Source organism: Heterodontus francisci, chromosome 10, assembly GCF_036365525.1.
Source record: "Heterodontus francisci isolate sHetFra1 chromosome 10, sHetFra1.hap1, whole genome shotgun sequence".
In the NCBI taxonomy this organism is placed as follows: Eukaryota; Metazoa; Chordata; class Chondrichthyes; order Heterodontiformes; family Heterodontidae; genus Heterodontus; species Heterodontus francisci.
In genome coordinates this window covers 32,654,552-32,670,381 of record NC_090380.1, presented here as the reverse complement: position 1 = coordinate 32,670,381, position 15,830 = coordinate 32,654,552, and the positions used below count along the sequence as shown (strand labels likewise).

The 15,830-nt window shown below is 46.8% G+C and overlaps 1 protein-coding gene across 6 annotated transcripts in view; it reads left to right on the top strand.

Annotated features, from left to right (window-relative positions):
- Positions 1–15,830, top strand: part of LOC137374385 (BEN domain-containing protein 2-like) — a 140,285-nt gene that overhangs the window by 77,589 nt on the left and 46,866 nt on the right. For all 6 annotated transcript variants that reach the window (XR_010975814.1, XM_068040398.1, XM_068040400.1 and 3 more), the window contains one exon: positions 770–973. Coding sequence is in view for 5 of the 6 variants with exons in the window: in XM_068040398.1 (XP_067896499.1) it covers positions 770–973 (204 nt within the window). In the remaining variant the exon portion in view is untranslated. The remainder of the gene's footprint in view (positions 1–769; positions 974–15,830) is intronic.

Here is a 15,830-nt window from a genome sequence, read left to right as displayed (position 1 = left end):
TGCATTCATTAGAGTAACAGGCGGGGGCTTCTAGTATACAGAGTACCTCCAAGTTCAAATAACACTAATGAACAATCCAAGCATAGCTTGTATTCTATGACATCACATGAAGCCCCAATCCATTAATTGAGAAAGAAAATGGTTCATATAATTTGATTGGACACTGTAGAATATATATACACAAGACATGCTGGATTTAGTGGGAGTGAGTGGGTACATCAACTTTCTCCAATAGAATGTTGGTAAATAAACCTGCTATGGTGGCACATACTCAGCCAGATCAAGAGGGTTCTGGGTTCAATCCCAGGCCTGAACCTCAGCAGCAGGGGATGCTACCATTTACCTCAAGTCCCTGGCCTATATTAGAACTCATGCTCAAGTCCTATCCAGTGACCCCTCGTGAGAAATGTGCCTGCTGATGAAGGCTGTGTTATTTCCACGGTTGAATAACTTGCCCACACACACTGAATAAATTGACTTGGCTAGCATGTTGCACAGTCTCCTGGTGTGAAGGAGGCAGTGTAATCCGGGTTGGTATCAATTTCTTTCCAGATCTGTTCATGACAGATTAGTGATAGTGTAAGTAGGATATCAATGTATAAGTTTTCTAGGGAAACACCCTGAACGAATTAACTTGTCCCAAAAATTTAAATTTAACTTATATTAAATAATATATAGCTGGTGTGATATGTCTTGTTTGTGAGAGAGTAATTGACCCTAAGTGGAATTTCATCCTTTTCAGACTTCTGTTTTCTATTTTGTTCTTAAGGGTTTTTGGGGAATCCCAAACGCAATGTTAAAATACCTGGTGCATTTATACTAAAAGCCAGTCAGAAGACCCAGCCAAAGCTGGCAGCACGTTACCTGGCCAGGAACCTGTTCACTGATGAGGTTCTAGTAACGAGCAGTGCAGTAGGAAGCAAACAGCAAGGTCTGAAATCATTAGATCCAAATAAACTGGCAGCTGTGAGAGGTGAGTTTACTGCACTTTCAAGTTGCTATTGGAGTGGCAAGATCACATCTCAGATTAGTTGTTTGTGAAAAAGAATAAGCCAACTGTAAGCTTTCAATTACAGGTAACCTGTGTCCTATAGTAAGTAACTGATCAGAAGTATCATGTCCAGGCTCTGGTATGCTAAATGGGAGCTTGGCTGATGCTTCCATTGAGGATCTCTTCAAATAACACTGATATGTTCTTGGTGCTATAAATGAACACCACATTTTAATCTACTCTCTTTGTAGCTTTCGTGCAGGTCTTTTGCAAGCAAAAGATAATAGCTTCTCTTCTCTTCGCTATCTATGTATAGTGCTCTTTCACTCTATGTGCAAGCAGACATCCCTTGGTGTTGCTCATGTTGAGTCATCGGTTTTGTAAACACAGGAATATTATACCAAGTCTAGGAGCACTGGGAAGTGGGCTAGAGTCTGGCAGTACAGGAATGGGAGGCTGAATTTTTGTTACGGAGGCGGGAAACAGGAACCGGGTCTCGTTCTGGGTCAGAACCCCGCCTCTGGTGGGAAACTGATTCAGATTGCAATTTTCAAATGGGTGAGCCCTTAATTGGTATGGAGACAGGTTCCTGTCCACTTAGCGCTGGGAATGGAGGTGAGTCAGAACAAGTGTGGGACTCATGTAGTCTCCCATGGCAGCCATCACTGAGGCTGCTGGTTGTCCTGAGGGAGAGATCTGCATTCCACAGCACCAGAGGGAAATGAGATGTCATGGGAAGCTAGAGGGCTGGCACTAGGGGCAGGGCAGACCCTCGCTGCATCAATGCTGACCTAGATCTAATGTTGGAGGTGGTGAGGGAGATCCTCTTCCTGGAGGGTGGCAGGAGGAGGCCACCTCATCCTGTAGTAGGGACACCTCTCTGTTCCGAGTTATCCCCCCCTGCCTCCTCTTGCTCCTCTTACCTCCTGCTCCTCTCTCAATGGGCTGGCTCCTTCCAGGGCCTCACTCTGGAGGGCCATGTTATTTAGAGTGCAGCAGACCACCACAATGACCGAGACCATTGCAGGAGGGTATTGAATGGTACCACCCAATCAGTCCAGGCACCAGAATCACTTCTTCAGAAGCCTGATGGCCTTCTCAATAATTGGCCTGCTGAGTAGTTGGCATTGGTTTTATCGCCTCTGTGCCTCTGTCTGTTGGTTCCTTAGAGGGATGAGTAACCATGTCTTCAAGAGATTTTCCTTGTCCCCGACGATGCATCCACGCATTTTGGTGGTTGGAGTGAAGGTCCAAGGTAGCCTGGCGGAGGATGAAGGAGTCATGGAAGCTGCCAGGAAAGTGAGCGCACACATGGAGGAAGCTCTTGTTGTGGCTGCAGATCAGCTGGACATTGAGAGAGTGGAAGCCCTTCCTGTTGATGGATCTCACTGGCTGGTTGCAGGGTGCACTGAAGGCCACATGAACACAATTGATGATGTCCTTCACCTAGGGGAATCCAGCAATGGAGGCGAAATCCAATTCCCTCTGTGCTTGTGCTGGCCCATCTGTGTCAAAGTGGATGTAGCCACCCGTCCTCTGGCATATGGCATCTGTGACCTGCCTGATGGCGTGATGAGCAGCTGACTGCAAGATGCCACCTAGGTCCGCAAAAGATCCCTGGAATGACCCGGTTGCATAGAAATTCAGGGCAATGGTGACCTTGATGGTTGCAGGTAAGGGACTGCCATGGGGCCATGAAGCCTCAGGTCATTGTGGATCAGAGCACAAAGGTCCGAGACCATCTGCCTGAATAGGTGTAGCCTCCTATGGCACTGACGCTCTGGCATTTGCAGGTAGCTGACTCTTGGGTAATAGACCTGATGACCATGTTGCGCCTTCTTCCCTTTGCAGTCCCCCGTTGTGCTCCTCTGCCTTCCAACTGTTCAGGAGGTCGCATCTGCTGCAGCTCATCCTGGCTGCTCTATCCAATGTCACAGTAGCCCGTTCCCACCTGAACTCCCTCAGCTGGGGTTTGAACACAAGAACACAGAAATAGGAGCAGAAGGAGACCATATAGCCTATCGAGCCAGCTCCCCAATTCAATACAATCATGGCGGATCTTGGGCTTCAATTCCACTTTCCTGCCCACTCCCCATATCCTTTGATTCCCTGTGAGACCAAAATTCTATCTATCCGAGCCTTAAATGTGTTCAATGATGGAGCATCCACAACCCTTTGGGGTAGAGAATTCCAAAATTTCACAACCCTTTGAGTGAAGTAATTTCTCCTCATCTCAGTCCTGAATGATTGGTCCCTTATCCTGAGACTGTGTCCCCGTGTTCTAGATTCCCTGACCAGTGGGAACAATCTCTCAGCTTCTACCCTATCCAGGCCTTTCAGAATCTTGTATGTCTCAATTAGATCACCTCTCATTATTCTTAACTCCAGAGAATATAGGCCCAATTTACTCAGCCTCTCATCATTGGACAACCCCCTCATGCCAGGCACCAATTTAGTAAATCTTCGCTGCACTGCCTCCAGTGCAAGTATATCCTTTCTTAAATGTGGAGACCAAAACTGCACACAATATTCCAGTTGCGGTCTCAACCAAAGCCCTGTACAATTTTACTGAGACGACTTTATTCCTGTACTCCAATCTCCTTGCAATAAAGGCCAACATGCCATTTGCCTTCCTAATAGCCTGCTGCACCTGCATGTTAACTTTGTGCATTCCTTGTACGAGTACCAAGTCTCTCTGATCAACACTGAGCAGTTTCACACCTTTCAGAAAATATTCTGCTTTTCTATTTTTACGACCAAAGTGAACAACTTCACACTTCTCTACATTATACTCCATTTGCCATCTTGTTGCCCACTCACTTAACCTGTCTATATCTCTTTGCAGCCTCTCTACATCCTCCCCGCAGCTTACCTTTCCACCGAGCTTTGTATCATCAGCAAACTTAGATACATTACTCTCTCTCTTCATCCAAGTCATTAATATAGAGTGTAAATAGCTGAGGGCCCAGCACTGATCCTTGCAACACCCCACTATCCACTGCCTGCCAACTTGAAAATGCCCCATTTCTGCCCACTCTCTGCTTCCTGTCTGTTAACCAATCCTCTATCCACATTAATATATTACCCCCAACACCATGAGCCCTGATCTTGCCTATTAATCTTGTATTGCTTCCTGTTGAGAGGAACAAAGATGGTGCAGAGGTAAAGCCCCCGTCTCGGAGCCACAGTGAGCAGTAAAGCCAGAGGATTGACTCCTGGCCTGTGCTGAGACACCTGATCTTAGCAGGCTGTAGGGGTTCTGGGCTGTAAGCTCCCTAGGAAGCTCCCTTACTGTTATCCATGGCCATCTGCTCCCATTCCTAATGTTTTCTCCCCCAATCTACCCTCTTAAACTGTTTAAACTCCCCTGGCTCTTTAAATCAGTTCATTTTAGCCCTAACTAAAAGCTAACAGTTTAGTGTATTTTACCTGGGCCCACTGCCCTCCCCCAGCCACACCTGCTCTTTGTTTTCTCAATGAAATTGATCCTGACGAAACTGAAGAGCACAGCTGTCGATAATTTAATCTCCGATCCTGCTGTCTTCACCGCCCAGAGTGTCTGCAGCCACGGCGTGCGGTAAGTCCATTGAGGTGAAGAAGGAGCAGCGGGACCCTAGCGAAGTCTTGAGAAAAGGTGCCCCGAACACCCAAAAAATCCACGAACGGCCCCCCGGCCGCAACTTCAAAGCGCCCGCGGGAGATGGCTCGGAAAGGTTCTGCAGCGCACTGTCGGCAATGCTGCATGCCTTTATTTAAACCACTGCAAAAAAAAACCCTTAGTGAATGTAATCACCTCTAAGTCTGCCAAAAGATGCTTCACCTCCCGAAGGACGTGGATGAGCTTTCCGGATGTCGATGGTGGGCACTGAGGAAATGACTTATTACCTGCACCCGCTTTCCCCCCCCCCCACTTTCCCCCCTTCCACCCCCCCCCGTCCCAGCCCGCCCCCCCTCGCACCATCTTCCCCCCGCATCCCCTTCCCCAGCCCCCCCCCTCCCTCTACCCCTCCCCCTCGCATCCCCTCCTCCCACCGGCACCATCCTACACCTGTGTAGGGGCCCCAACAACCCCACTGCCTTGTGGGCGTCTCGGGAGAGACCAAGGCTAAGGGAGTAAACCCTAACAGATAATCCGGAGCGGAACCCCGTAGGCGGTCATGTGTCACCTTTGGCATGTTTCCGGCAGTTCCTACAGCCATACTGGTGCCAAACGTCGTGCCCTGCATTCCTTTGGACCCCACCAGAAAGGCCGAGAGGGGGGTTTTGACGACTGGGCAACTCTCAACCTCCATAAATTTGCCCAGGCATGCGCCATGGAGAGGTCACTCCATAGTTGCCTCACAGCGACTGACACAACACGGAAGGCAGCAGTTACGGGTTATAAGTCCAGCTAAATTGGCGTAGAGATTGGGCGCCACGGGTTGCCTTTGTTGGTGGGAGAGGTCATTGCACCTCACTGGACAGCTACCGTCCGCCTCAAACCGGGCAGCCCCCGGTCAATAAGGTTCTGTCCCACCACAGTCTACCTGCTTCAATGGGTGCTTGGAGCTCAGGGTCATTGCCCGAAAGGTGGACTGATACACCGCACCAAACAACATGAAAAAAGGAAAGAAGGTACCAGCCCTTCGCTTTGCAAGCTGGAACGTCAGAACTATGTGTCCTGGCCTGTCGGAAGACCTTACACAAATCAACGATTCTCGGAAGACCGCCATCATTAATAACGAGCTCAGTAGACTCAATGTGGACATTGCAGCACTTCAGGAGACTCGCCTGCCTGCGAGTGGATCTCCAGCAGAGCAAGACTACACCACCTTCTGGCAGGGCAGGGATTCTGAAGAACCAAGACAGCATGGATTGGGCTTCGCCATCAGAAACTCCTTGCTCAGCATGACAGAGCCTCCCTCAAATGGCTCGGAACGCATACTGTCCATCCGACTGCTCACCACCTCTGGTCCAGTACACCTACTCAGCATCTATGCTCCAACACTCAGCTCCCCACCTGAAGCTAAAGACCAGTTCTACGAGGAACTCCATAATATAATTAGCTGCATCCCCAACACCGAACACCTGTTCCTGCTGGGGGACTTTAATGCCAGGGTTGGGGCCGACCATGACTCATGGCCCTCCTGCCTTGGGCACTATGGCGTTGGAAGGATGAATGAGAATGGGCAGAGACTGCTTGAGTTGTGTACCTATCATAACCTCTGCATCACCAACTCGTTCTTTCACACTAAACCCTGCCACCAGGTTTCATGGAGGCACCCAAGATCGCGTCGTTGGCACCAGCTGGACCTCATCGTCACAAGGCAAGCCTCCTTAAACAGTGTTCAAATCACACGCAGCTTCCACAGTGCGGACTGCGACACCGACCACTCCCTGGTGTGCAGCAAGGTTAGACTCAGACCAAAGAAGTTGCATCATTCCAAGCAGAAGGGCCACCCGCGCATCAACACGAGCAGAATTTCTCACCCACAGCTGTTACAAAAATTTCTAAATTCACTTGTAACAGCCCTTCAAAACACTCCCACAGGGGATGCTGAGACCAAGTGGGCCCACATCAGAGACGCCATCTATGAGTCAGCCTTGACCACCTACGGCAAAAGTGCGAAGAGAAATGCAGACTGGTTTCAATCTCATAATGAAGAGCTGGAACCTGTCATAGCCGCTAATCGCATTGCTCTGTTGAACTACAAGAAAGCCCCCAGCGATTTAACATCCGCAGCACTTAAAGCAGCCAGAAGCACTGCACAAAGAACAACCAGGCGCTGCGCAAATGACTACTGGCAACACCTATGCAGTCATATTCAGCTGGCCTCAGACACCGGAAATATCTGAGGAATATATGATGGCATGAAGAGAGCTCTTGGGCCAACCATCAAGAAGATCGCCCCCCTCAAATCTAAATCAGGGGACATAATCACTGACCAACACAAACAAATGGACCGCTGGGTTGAGCACTACCTAGAACTGTACTCCAGGGACAATGCTGTCACTGAGACTGCCCTCAATGCAGCCCAGCCTCTACCAGTCATGGATGAGCTGGACATACAGCCAACCAAATCGGAACTCAGTGATGCCATTGATTCTCTAGCCAGCGGAAAAGCCCCTGGGAAGGACAGCATTAACCCTGAATTAATCAAGAGTGCCAAGCCTGCTATACTCTCAGCACTACATGAACTGCTTTGCCTGTGCTGGGACGAGGGAGCAGTACCTCAGGACATGCACGATGCCAATATCATCACCCTCTATAAAAACAAAGGTGACCGCGGTGACTGCAACAACTACCGTGGAATCTCCCTGCTCAGCATAGTGGGGAAAGTCTTTGCTCAAGTCGCTCTGAACAGGCTCCAGAAGCTGGCCGAGCGCGTCTACCCTGAGGCACAGTGTGGCTTTCGTGCAGAGAGATCGACCGTTGACATGCTGTTCTCCCTTCATCAGATACAGGAGAAATGCCGTGAACAACAGATGCCCCTCTACATTGCTTTCATTGATCTCACCAAAGCCTTTGACCTCGTCAGCACACGTGGTCTCTTCAGACTACTAGAAAAGATCGGATGCCCACCAAAACGACGAAGTATCATCACCTCATTCCATGACAATATGAAAGGCACAGTTCAACATGGTGGCTCCTCATCAGAGCCCTTTCCTATCCTGAGTGGCGTGAAACAGGGCTGTGTTCTCGCACCCACACTTTTTGGGATTTTCTTCTCCCTGCTGCTTTCACATGCGTTCAAATCTTCTGAAGAAGGAATTTTCCTCCACACAAGATCAGGGGGCAGGTTGTTCAACCTTGCCCGTCTAAGAGCGAAGTCCAAAGTACGGAAAGTCCTCATCAGGGAACTCCTCTTTGCTGACGATGCTGCTTTAACATCTCACACTGAAGAGTGCCTGCAGAGTCTCATCGACAGGTTTGTGGCTGCCTGCAATGAATTTGGCTTAACCATCAGCCTCAAGAAAACGAACATCAGGGGCAGGACGTCAGAAATGCTCCATCCATCAATATCGGCGACCACGCTCTGGAAGTGGTTCAAGAGTTCACCTACCGAGGCTCAACTATCACCAGTAACCTGTCTCTAGATGCAGAAATCAACAAGCGCATGGGAAAGGCTTCCACTGCTACGTCCAGACTGGCCAAGAGAGTGTGGGAAAATGGCGCACTGACACGGAACACAAAAGTCCGAGTGTATCAGGCCTGTGTCCTCAGTACCTTGCTCTATGGCAGCGAGGCTTGGACAACGTATGCCAGCCAAGAGCGACGTCTCAATTCAATCCATCTTCGCTGCCTCCGGAGAATACTTGCCATCAGGTGGCAGGATCGTATCTCCAACACAGAAGTCCTCGAGGCGGCCAACATCCCCAGCTTGTACACTCTATTGAGTCAGCGGCGCTTGAGATGGCTTGGCCATGTGAGCCGCATGGAAAATGGCAGGATCCCCAAAGACGCATTGTACAGCGAGCTCGCCACTGGTATCAGACCCACCAGCCGTCCACGTCTCCGCTTTAAAGACGTCTGCAAACGCGACATGAAATCCTGTGACATTGATCACAAGTCGTGGGAGTCAGTTGCCAGCGTTCGCCAGAGCTGGCGGGCAGCCATAAAGACGGGGCTAAAATGTGGCGAGTCGAAGAGACTTAGTAGTTGGCAGGAAAAAAGACAGAGGCGCAAGGGGAGAGCCAACTGTGCAACAACCCCGACAAACAAATTTCTCTGCAGCACCTGTGGAAGAGCCTGTCACTCCAGAATTGGCCTTTATAGCCACTCCAGGCGCTGCTTCACAAACCACTGACCACCTCCAGGCGCGTATCCATTGTCTCTCGAGATAAGGAGGCCCAAAAGATAAGGAAAGGAAAAGAATCTTGTATGTGGCACCTTATCAAATGCCTTATGGAAATCCAGGTATACTACATCTACTGGTTCCCCTTTATCTACCCTACTAGTTATGTCCTCAAAAAACTCTAATAAATTTGTCAAACAGGATCTCCCTTTAGTAAAACCATGCTGACTTGTTCGAATCATACTATGCTTTTCCAAGTGCAATGTTAAGACTTCTTTAATAATTGTTCCAGCATCTTCCCAATGACTGATGTTAGGCTAAATGGCCTGTATTTCACTGTTTTCTCTCTACCTCCTTTCTTGAAAAGTGGTGTAATATTTGCCAACTTCCAATCTGACGGGACCATTCCTGAATCTAAGGAACTTTGGAAAATCATAGCCAGTGCATCCACTATCTCTGCAGCTATCTCTTTTAGAACCCTAGGATGCAGGCCATCTGGTCCCGGGGACTTGTCAGATTTTATTCCCTCAAGTTTCTCTCATACTTTTTCTCAGCTGATATCGATATCCTTAATTTCCTCACTCTTTTTAGCCCTAGATTACTGCCTATTTCTGGTATGGAACTTGTGTTTTCTACTGTGAAGACAGACACAAAATATTTGTTCAATGCCTCTGCCATTTCCTCATTCCCCATGATGATTTCTCCTATCTCTGCCTCTAAGGGTCCAACCTCGACTTTAGCTACTCTCCCTTTTTATATACTTATAAACGCTCTTACAATTTGTTTTATATTGTTGGCTAGTTCACTCTCTATTTTTTCCCTTTTTATCAACTTTTTGATGGCCCTTTGCTGGTTTCTAAAACACTCCCAATCCTCAGACTTGCTACTATTTTTTTTCAAGGTTGTTAGCCTCTTCTTTTAGTCTAATACTCTCCTGAACGTCCTGAGTGAGCCATGGATGGGTCTTTCTTGACAAGTTTTTGTTTTTGAACGGAATGTACTTTTGTTGAACCCTTTGAATTGTTTCTTTAAATGTTTCCCACTGTTCATTTACCGCCATACCTTCCAGTCTATTTACCCAATTAACCTTAGCCAGTTCTCCCCTTATACCTTCATAATTGGCTTTGTTTAAGTTTAGTGTTCTTGTTTGTGTCACTTTCAAACTTGACATGAAATTCAATTATATTATGATTACTAATTCCCAATGGATCTTTTACTATGACATTGCTTATTAACCCTGTTTCATTACACAATACCAGATTGAAGATAGCTTTATTCCTATTTGGTTCTACAACGTATTACTCCAAGAAACTGTCATGAAAACATTCGACAAATTCTAGACCACTGTTGCTAATTCGATTGTCCCAGCAGATTAAAGTCCCCCACAATTAATACATTACCTTTTTTACATGTTCCAATAATTTCCCATTTAATGTTCTGTGCAATAATATAACAACTGTTAGGGGGCCTGTAAAGTACTCCCACCAGTGTTTCTGCCTCCTGCTATTCCTAATTTCTACCCAAACTGATTCTACTTCATGATCTTCTGAGGCCAGATCCCTTCTTATTAACGTCCTTATGCCATTGTTTACTATCAGGGCTACCCCTCCTCCTTTGCCATTCTGTCTGTCTCTCCGAAATATTGTGTACCCTGGAATATTCATTTCCCAACCTTGATCTCCTTGTAACCTTGTCTCGATAATGGCAATTAAATCTAGATCATTTACCTCTATTCGTGCCACTAGTTCATCTATCTTATTACAGATGCTTTGCGCATTCAGATAAAGCAACTTTAATTTCATTTTTTTTTTTACCTCTATTTCCTGCAATGACCTTATTTGCCAATGTACAATTTTTGTTAAACTCCCTGTCCCTTCTTGTCCCATTCTGTTGGGAGTTACCCACATCATATCACTAGCCCTGACCTCTCTCTTTGGATTTCTAAATTTTCCTTTACCCAAATCCTCCACTACCCACCCCACCCCACCCCCCACTTCGTTTAAAGTCCTGTCCATAGCCCTAGTTATGTGATCGGCCAGGACACTGGTTCCAGCCCGGTTCAAGTGAAGCCCATCCCAAAGGAATAGCTCCCACTTCCCTGAGTACTGATGCCAGTGCCCCAAGAATCGAAACCCCTTATTCTCACACCACTCTTTGAGCCACGCATTTAGTTCTCTAAGGTGCTTTTTTTAAGGAAGTGACGAAGATGATTGATGAAGGAAGGGCGGTGGATGTTATCTATATGGACTTTAGTAAAGACTTTGACAAGGTCCCGCATGGCAGACTGGTACAAAAGGTGAAGTCACACGGGATCAGAGGTGATTTGGCAAGATGTATACAGAACTGGCTCAGTCATAGAAGACAGAGGGTAGCAGTGGATGGGTGTTTTTCTGAATGGAGGGATGTGACTAGTGGTGTTCCGCAGGGATCAGTGCTGGGACCTTTGCTCTTTGTAGTATATATAAATGATTTGGAGGAAAATGTAGCTGGTCTGATTAGTAAGTTTGCAGACGACACAAAGGTTGGTGGAGTTGCGGATAGTGATGAGGATTGTCAGAGGATACAGCAGGATATAGATCGGTTGGAGACTTGGGCGAAGAAATGGCAGATGGAGTTTAATCCAGACAAATGTGAGGTAATGCATTTTGGAAGGTCTAATGCAGGTGGGAGGTATACAGTAAATGGCAGAAACCTTAGGAGTATTGACAGGCAGAGAGATCTGGGCGTACAGGTCCACAGGTCACTGAAAGTGGCAACGCAGGTGGATAAGGTAGTCAAGAAGGCATACGACATGCTTGCCTTCATCGGTCAGGGCATAGAGTATAAAAATTTGCAAGTCATGTTGCAGCTGTACAGAACCTTAGTTAGGCCACATTTAGAATATTGCATGCAATTCTGGTCGCCACACTACCAGAAGGACGTGGAAGCTTTGGAGAGGGTACAGAAGAGGTTTACCAGGATGTTGCCTGGTCTGGAGGGCATTAGCTATGAGGAGAGGTTGGAAAAACTCGGATTGTTTTCACTGGAACGATGGAGGTGGAGGGGTGACATGATAGAGGTTTACAAAGTTATGAGCGGCATGGACAGAGTGGATAGTCAGAAGCTTTTTCCCAGGGTGGAAGAGTCAGTTACTTGGGGACATAGATTTTAAGGTACGAGGGGCAAAGTTTAGAGGGGATGTGCGAGGCAAGTTTTTTTTTACACAGAGGGTGGTGAGTGCCTGGAACTTGCTGTCAGGGGAGGTGGTGGAAGCAGATATGATAGCGACGTTTAAGAGACATCTTGACAAATACATGAATAGGAAGGGAATTGAGGGATATGGGCCCCGGAAGTGCAGAAGGTGTTAGTTTGGGCAGGCATCAAGATCGGCGCAGGCTTGGAGGGCCGAATGGCCTGTTCCTGTGCTGTACTGTTCTTTGTTCTTGTTCTTTGCTTGACACTGTGCCAATTTGAGCGTGGCTCAGGTAACAATCTGGAGATGATTACCTTTGATGTTCTGCGTTTTAGTTTGGACCCTAACTCCTCAAATTCTCTAAGCAGAACATCAATTCTGGTTCTACCTTTGTCATTGGTTCCCACATGGACCACGAGAACTGGATCTGCCCCCTCCCACTCCAGGTTCCTCTCCAGCCACGAGGAGATGTCCTTAATCCTGGCACCGGGCAGGCAACACAGCCGTTGGAGCTCCCGGTTGCAGCTACAGATAACAGTATCTATCCCCTGACTATACAGTATTCTATCACAACCACATTCCTCTTCACTCCCCCCACTGGAAAGGCATCTTTCACCATGGTGCCATGGTCAGTCTGCTCATCCACCTTGCAGTCCTTCTCTTCATCCACAAAGGTATCAAGGACCTCCTTCCTGTTGGATAAGGTCAGGGGCTGAGGCTCTTCCATCACTACATACTGATTCCCCCTACCTGCCTCACTTGCAGTCACACCCTCCTGTCCCTGACCATTTGTCATCTCTAATGTTCTCCCTACCCTAAGGGGTGTGGCTGCCTCCTGGAACATAATGTCCAGGTAACTCTCCCCCTCCCTGATGCTCCGCAATGTCTGCAGCTCCGCTATTCTGAGCTGATGTCGTGCAAGCTGCAGTCACGTACTGCAGACATGGTTGTCCGGGATTGCAGTGCATTCCACAGATTCCCACATGCTGCAGTTCCAGCGCATCACTGGTCCTGCCATCTCTGTACAATATTTTTTTGGTCAATTAGTTAATAATTCAAGTTGAAGTAATGGAAAGTTGCACTCACCTACCTTGGAGTCAGAGGAAGAAGACTCACCAACTGCTGGAGGCTGAAAAAGATAGGAAAATGAGCCCCTCTTTCCCCCTCTGCACTGAATTCCCACGTGCACCAAATTTCCAAATTCACTCTGGCAAATGTCTCACACGGCAACTGGTTCTTCTCAACTGTGTCCCCTCACTGCTGAACTTGTTCGTTCACCAGGCCTGCCTCTGCCACCACCAGGTCCCCAAGTGATGCCAGCGGACTCACATCCCCCACTATATTCCTGCCACTCACCACTAAGGAAAGCAAGTCTCACAGCTGCAGCAATGATTATCCTGTAGCACATTGGAAGCAGATAAGATTTATTTTGTGCCTCAACATTATTTTAATCACCCTTTCCCATAGCCCACATGGCTCCCCACAGTGTTCATATCTTGCACACCCTGGCGTGTTCCCCACATGGCATTCCTCGTTCCTTATCTTTAAAATTCCCAAACTGCTGCTAACAAGCCCGTTAAAAAGCTTCATAATGAACATAGTAGGCAATTAATTGGAGGCATGTAGGGTTGCCATTCCCTGCCTCCTGGCATCCCTTTAAAAATGGCTTTGTGATCTGGAGGTGATGGGTCTTAGTGCCGACTTCCGAGAACGTAATCTTCAAATGGCACGCGCACCCGCACTTGCACTCAGTGGGCTTTAAAAATCCAGCCCAGGGTCTCTGGAATCAGTCAATATTTTGGGGGAGAGTGTGGGTGTACAGGAAGGGAGATCTTAGGATTATGGGAATATGAAAGTGAGAGGTTGTAAGAAGATTGGGGTAGGTCCTGGGATCACTAGGGGAGAAGTCCTGGGATCTGAGAAAATTCAGGAGGGAGGTTTCAAGGTCTGAGAGCACTAGGGCTGCTTGGGAATCACACTGTGGGTGTGGTTTGAAAGTTGGGATTTGTTCATACCCACCAAGAAAGTATCAGTGATGGTTGAAGAGATCGTCAATGTGATGAAAGTATTGTCAATACTGAGCAGAGATTCCATGATCTGGGAATAGGGGGAGGTGAAGGAAATTCTGAAGATGAGAATCAAAGATTGGGCAGGAAGTTCTTGAGTGTTTGGGCGCAGGGTCTGATAGTGTTGAGGCTAACTGGGATCTGGCGGTTTTGGGAGATGAAGGTATTGCTGCCTTGTGAGGGAGTGGGGAATCAGTCAAATGAGACACAAACTGCTGTTGGCCCCTTTTAAACCATCAAACCTCAAGCCGATACCATATTCGTGACATCAGCCTCCTTGCCAGATCCAACTGGAGCCTCTTTAATGCCTACAGACACACCCTACCACTTTTTTCATTGTCAGCTGATTCCTGTTTTTACATTCCTGCCTTAAAGCAGTTAAATGGGAATTTTCTGCCTCTTAAAATTAGTGGATAAAAAATCATGAGTTAGTCTGCGCAGTTTCCTAATTTGTATTCCCAGAGTGTAGAAATGGAAAATTCACCCTCAAGTGTACTTTAAATAGGTTGTTTGCCAGCTTATAGTCTCTAATAAACATAATTTCCCATAAACAAAAATGATCTCATAAAATGCTCAAAAGTTCATAATTTGCATAGTTTCCAAGTTCAGAGGGAGACTTGAGCCTCTAAAATGTTTCAGGAGAGATCTTCCAACGGCATTTTCAATAAGCAGGTAAATGACTAAAACAAATCCATTCATAAGAATCAATGAATTTCCATCTGCCAACAAAGAATGCACAATCCCATAGCTGTTCTGAGCAGTTCATAATAGAAAACATAGAAAGAATTGGCTAATAAATTAAAATAAACGCCAGACTTGCCTGCAATAAAGGTTTGAGAATTCAATCTCTAGTGGGAAAAGGCAGAGAAGCTCTCAATCACCATGAGGGGATGTGCCATCCTCGCAGTGAACTCCAGCTGAGGCACAGATTGCATGCTGAAAGTTCTCAAACGGCTCGGAATGCAGAGCTGAGGTTGAAAACTCTCTCCAGCTGGTATGAGGTAAAAATATCCAATTGAAGACCAGGCTATTGAAAGAGGCGAAAGACTTGAAGTAAAAACTTAATAAAAATATTAGAAAATTACAAGATAATGGGGTACATTTAATCATGTCATTGCAAAATAGGTAATTTTGATTTTGTTTAAAGCTACATTTTCGACATTACAAATTACAGTTACTGAGAAAAATGATCATCGCTTTAAAGAAAGCATTCCTTTGTCAGTGGCTGATTAAGCAAACATGGAGGGGTGGTAAAATTGACTAAAGTAGCCCTGAGTTAAAGAGGAGAAATAACAGCCAGTATTTCCCTTCCTGATCAACAATCCTTGATGGCAAATAATCAAAACTGTGATGCCCCCCCCCTCAGTGTTAAAGCCTCTCAGGATTCACTGTCCAAGCACACAAAGGAAGGAAGGGCACTAAGGCAAGGTACTTGAGGGCAGTTGGCACCAGTGTAACCATCACTATATTCAGGAGAAGTTGGGGAAACAAAGAAAAAAAATCACTGCTGGATTAAAGACCAGGGTGTATTTATCAATCATCGAAGTTCACGTACAAATACTTAATGCACTTGAGATACCCTCTGTCTGCTATTTTTATGCAGGCATTCAGCTTTAATTTAAATTGGTTTACACCTGTTTAAAAATAGTGCAGGGAGGAATGTGGTGTGAACATATTAAGCATGCCAATGTCAATCAGAAAATCTACCCCTATATTATTATTGATATCAGTGCAGGCTGCTCACATATTTGGGTTCAGTAACTCTGATATGCCAGTTTCTCTGATTAAAAATCACTGTTATAGTCCAGAAAGCTAGGTGGTGAAGG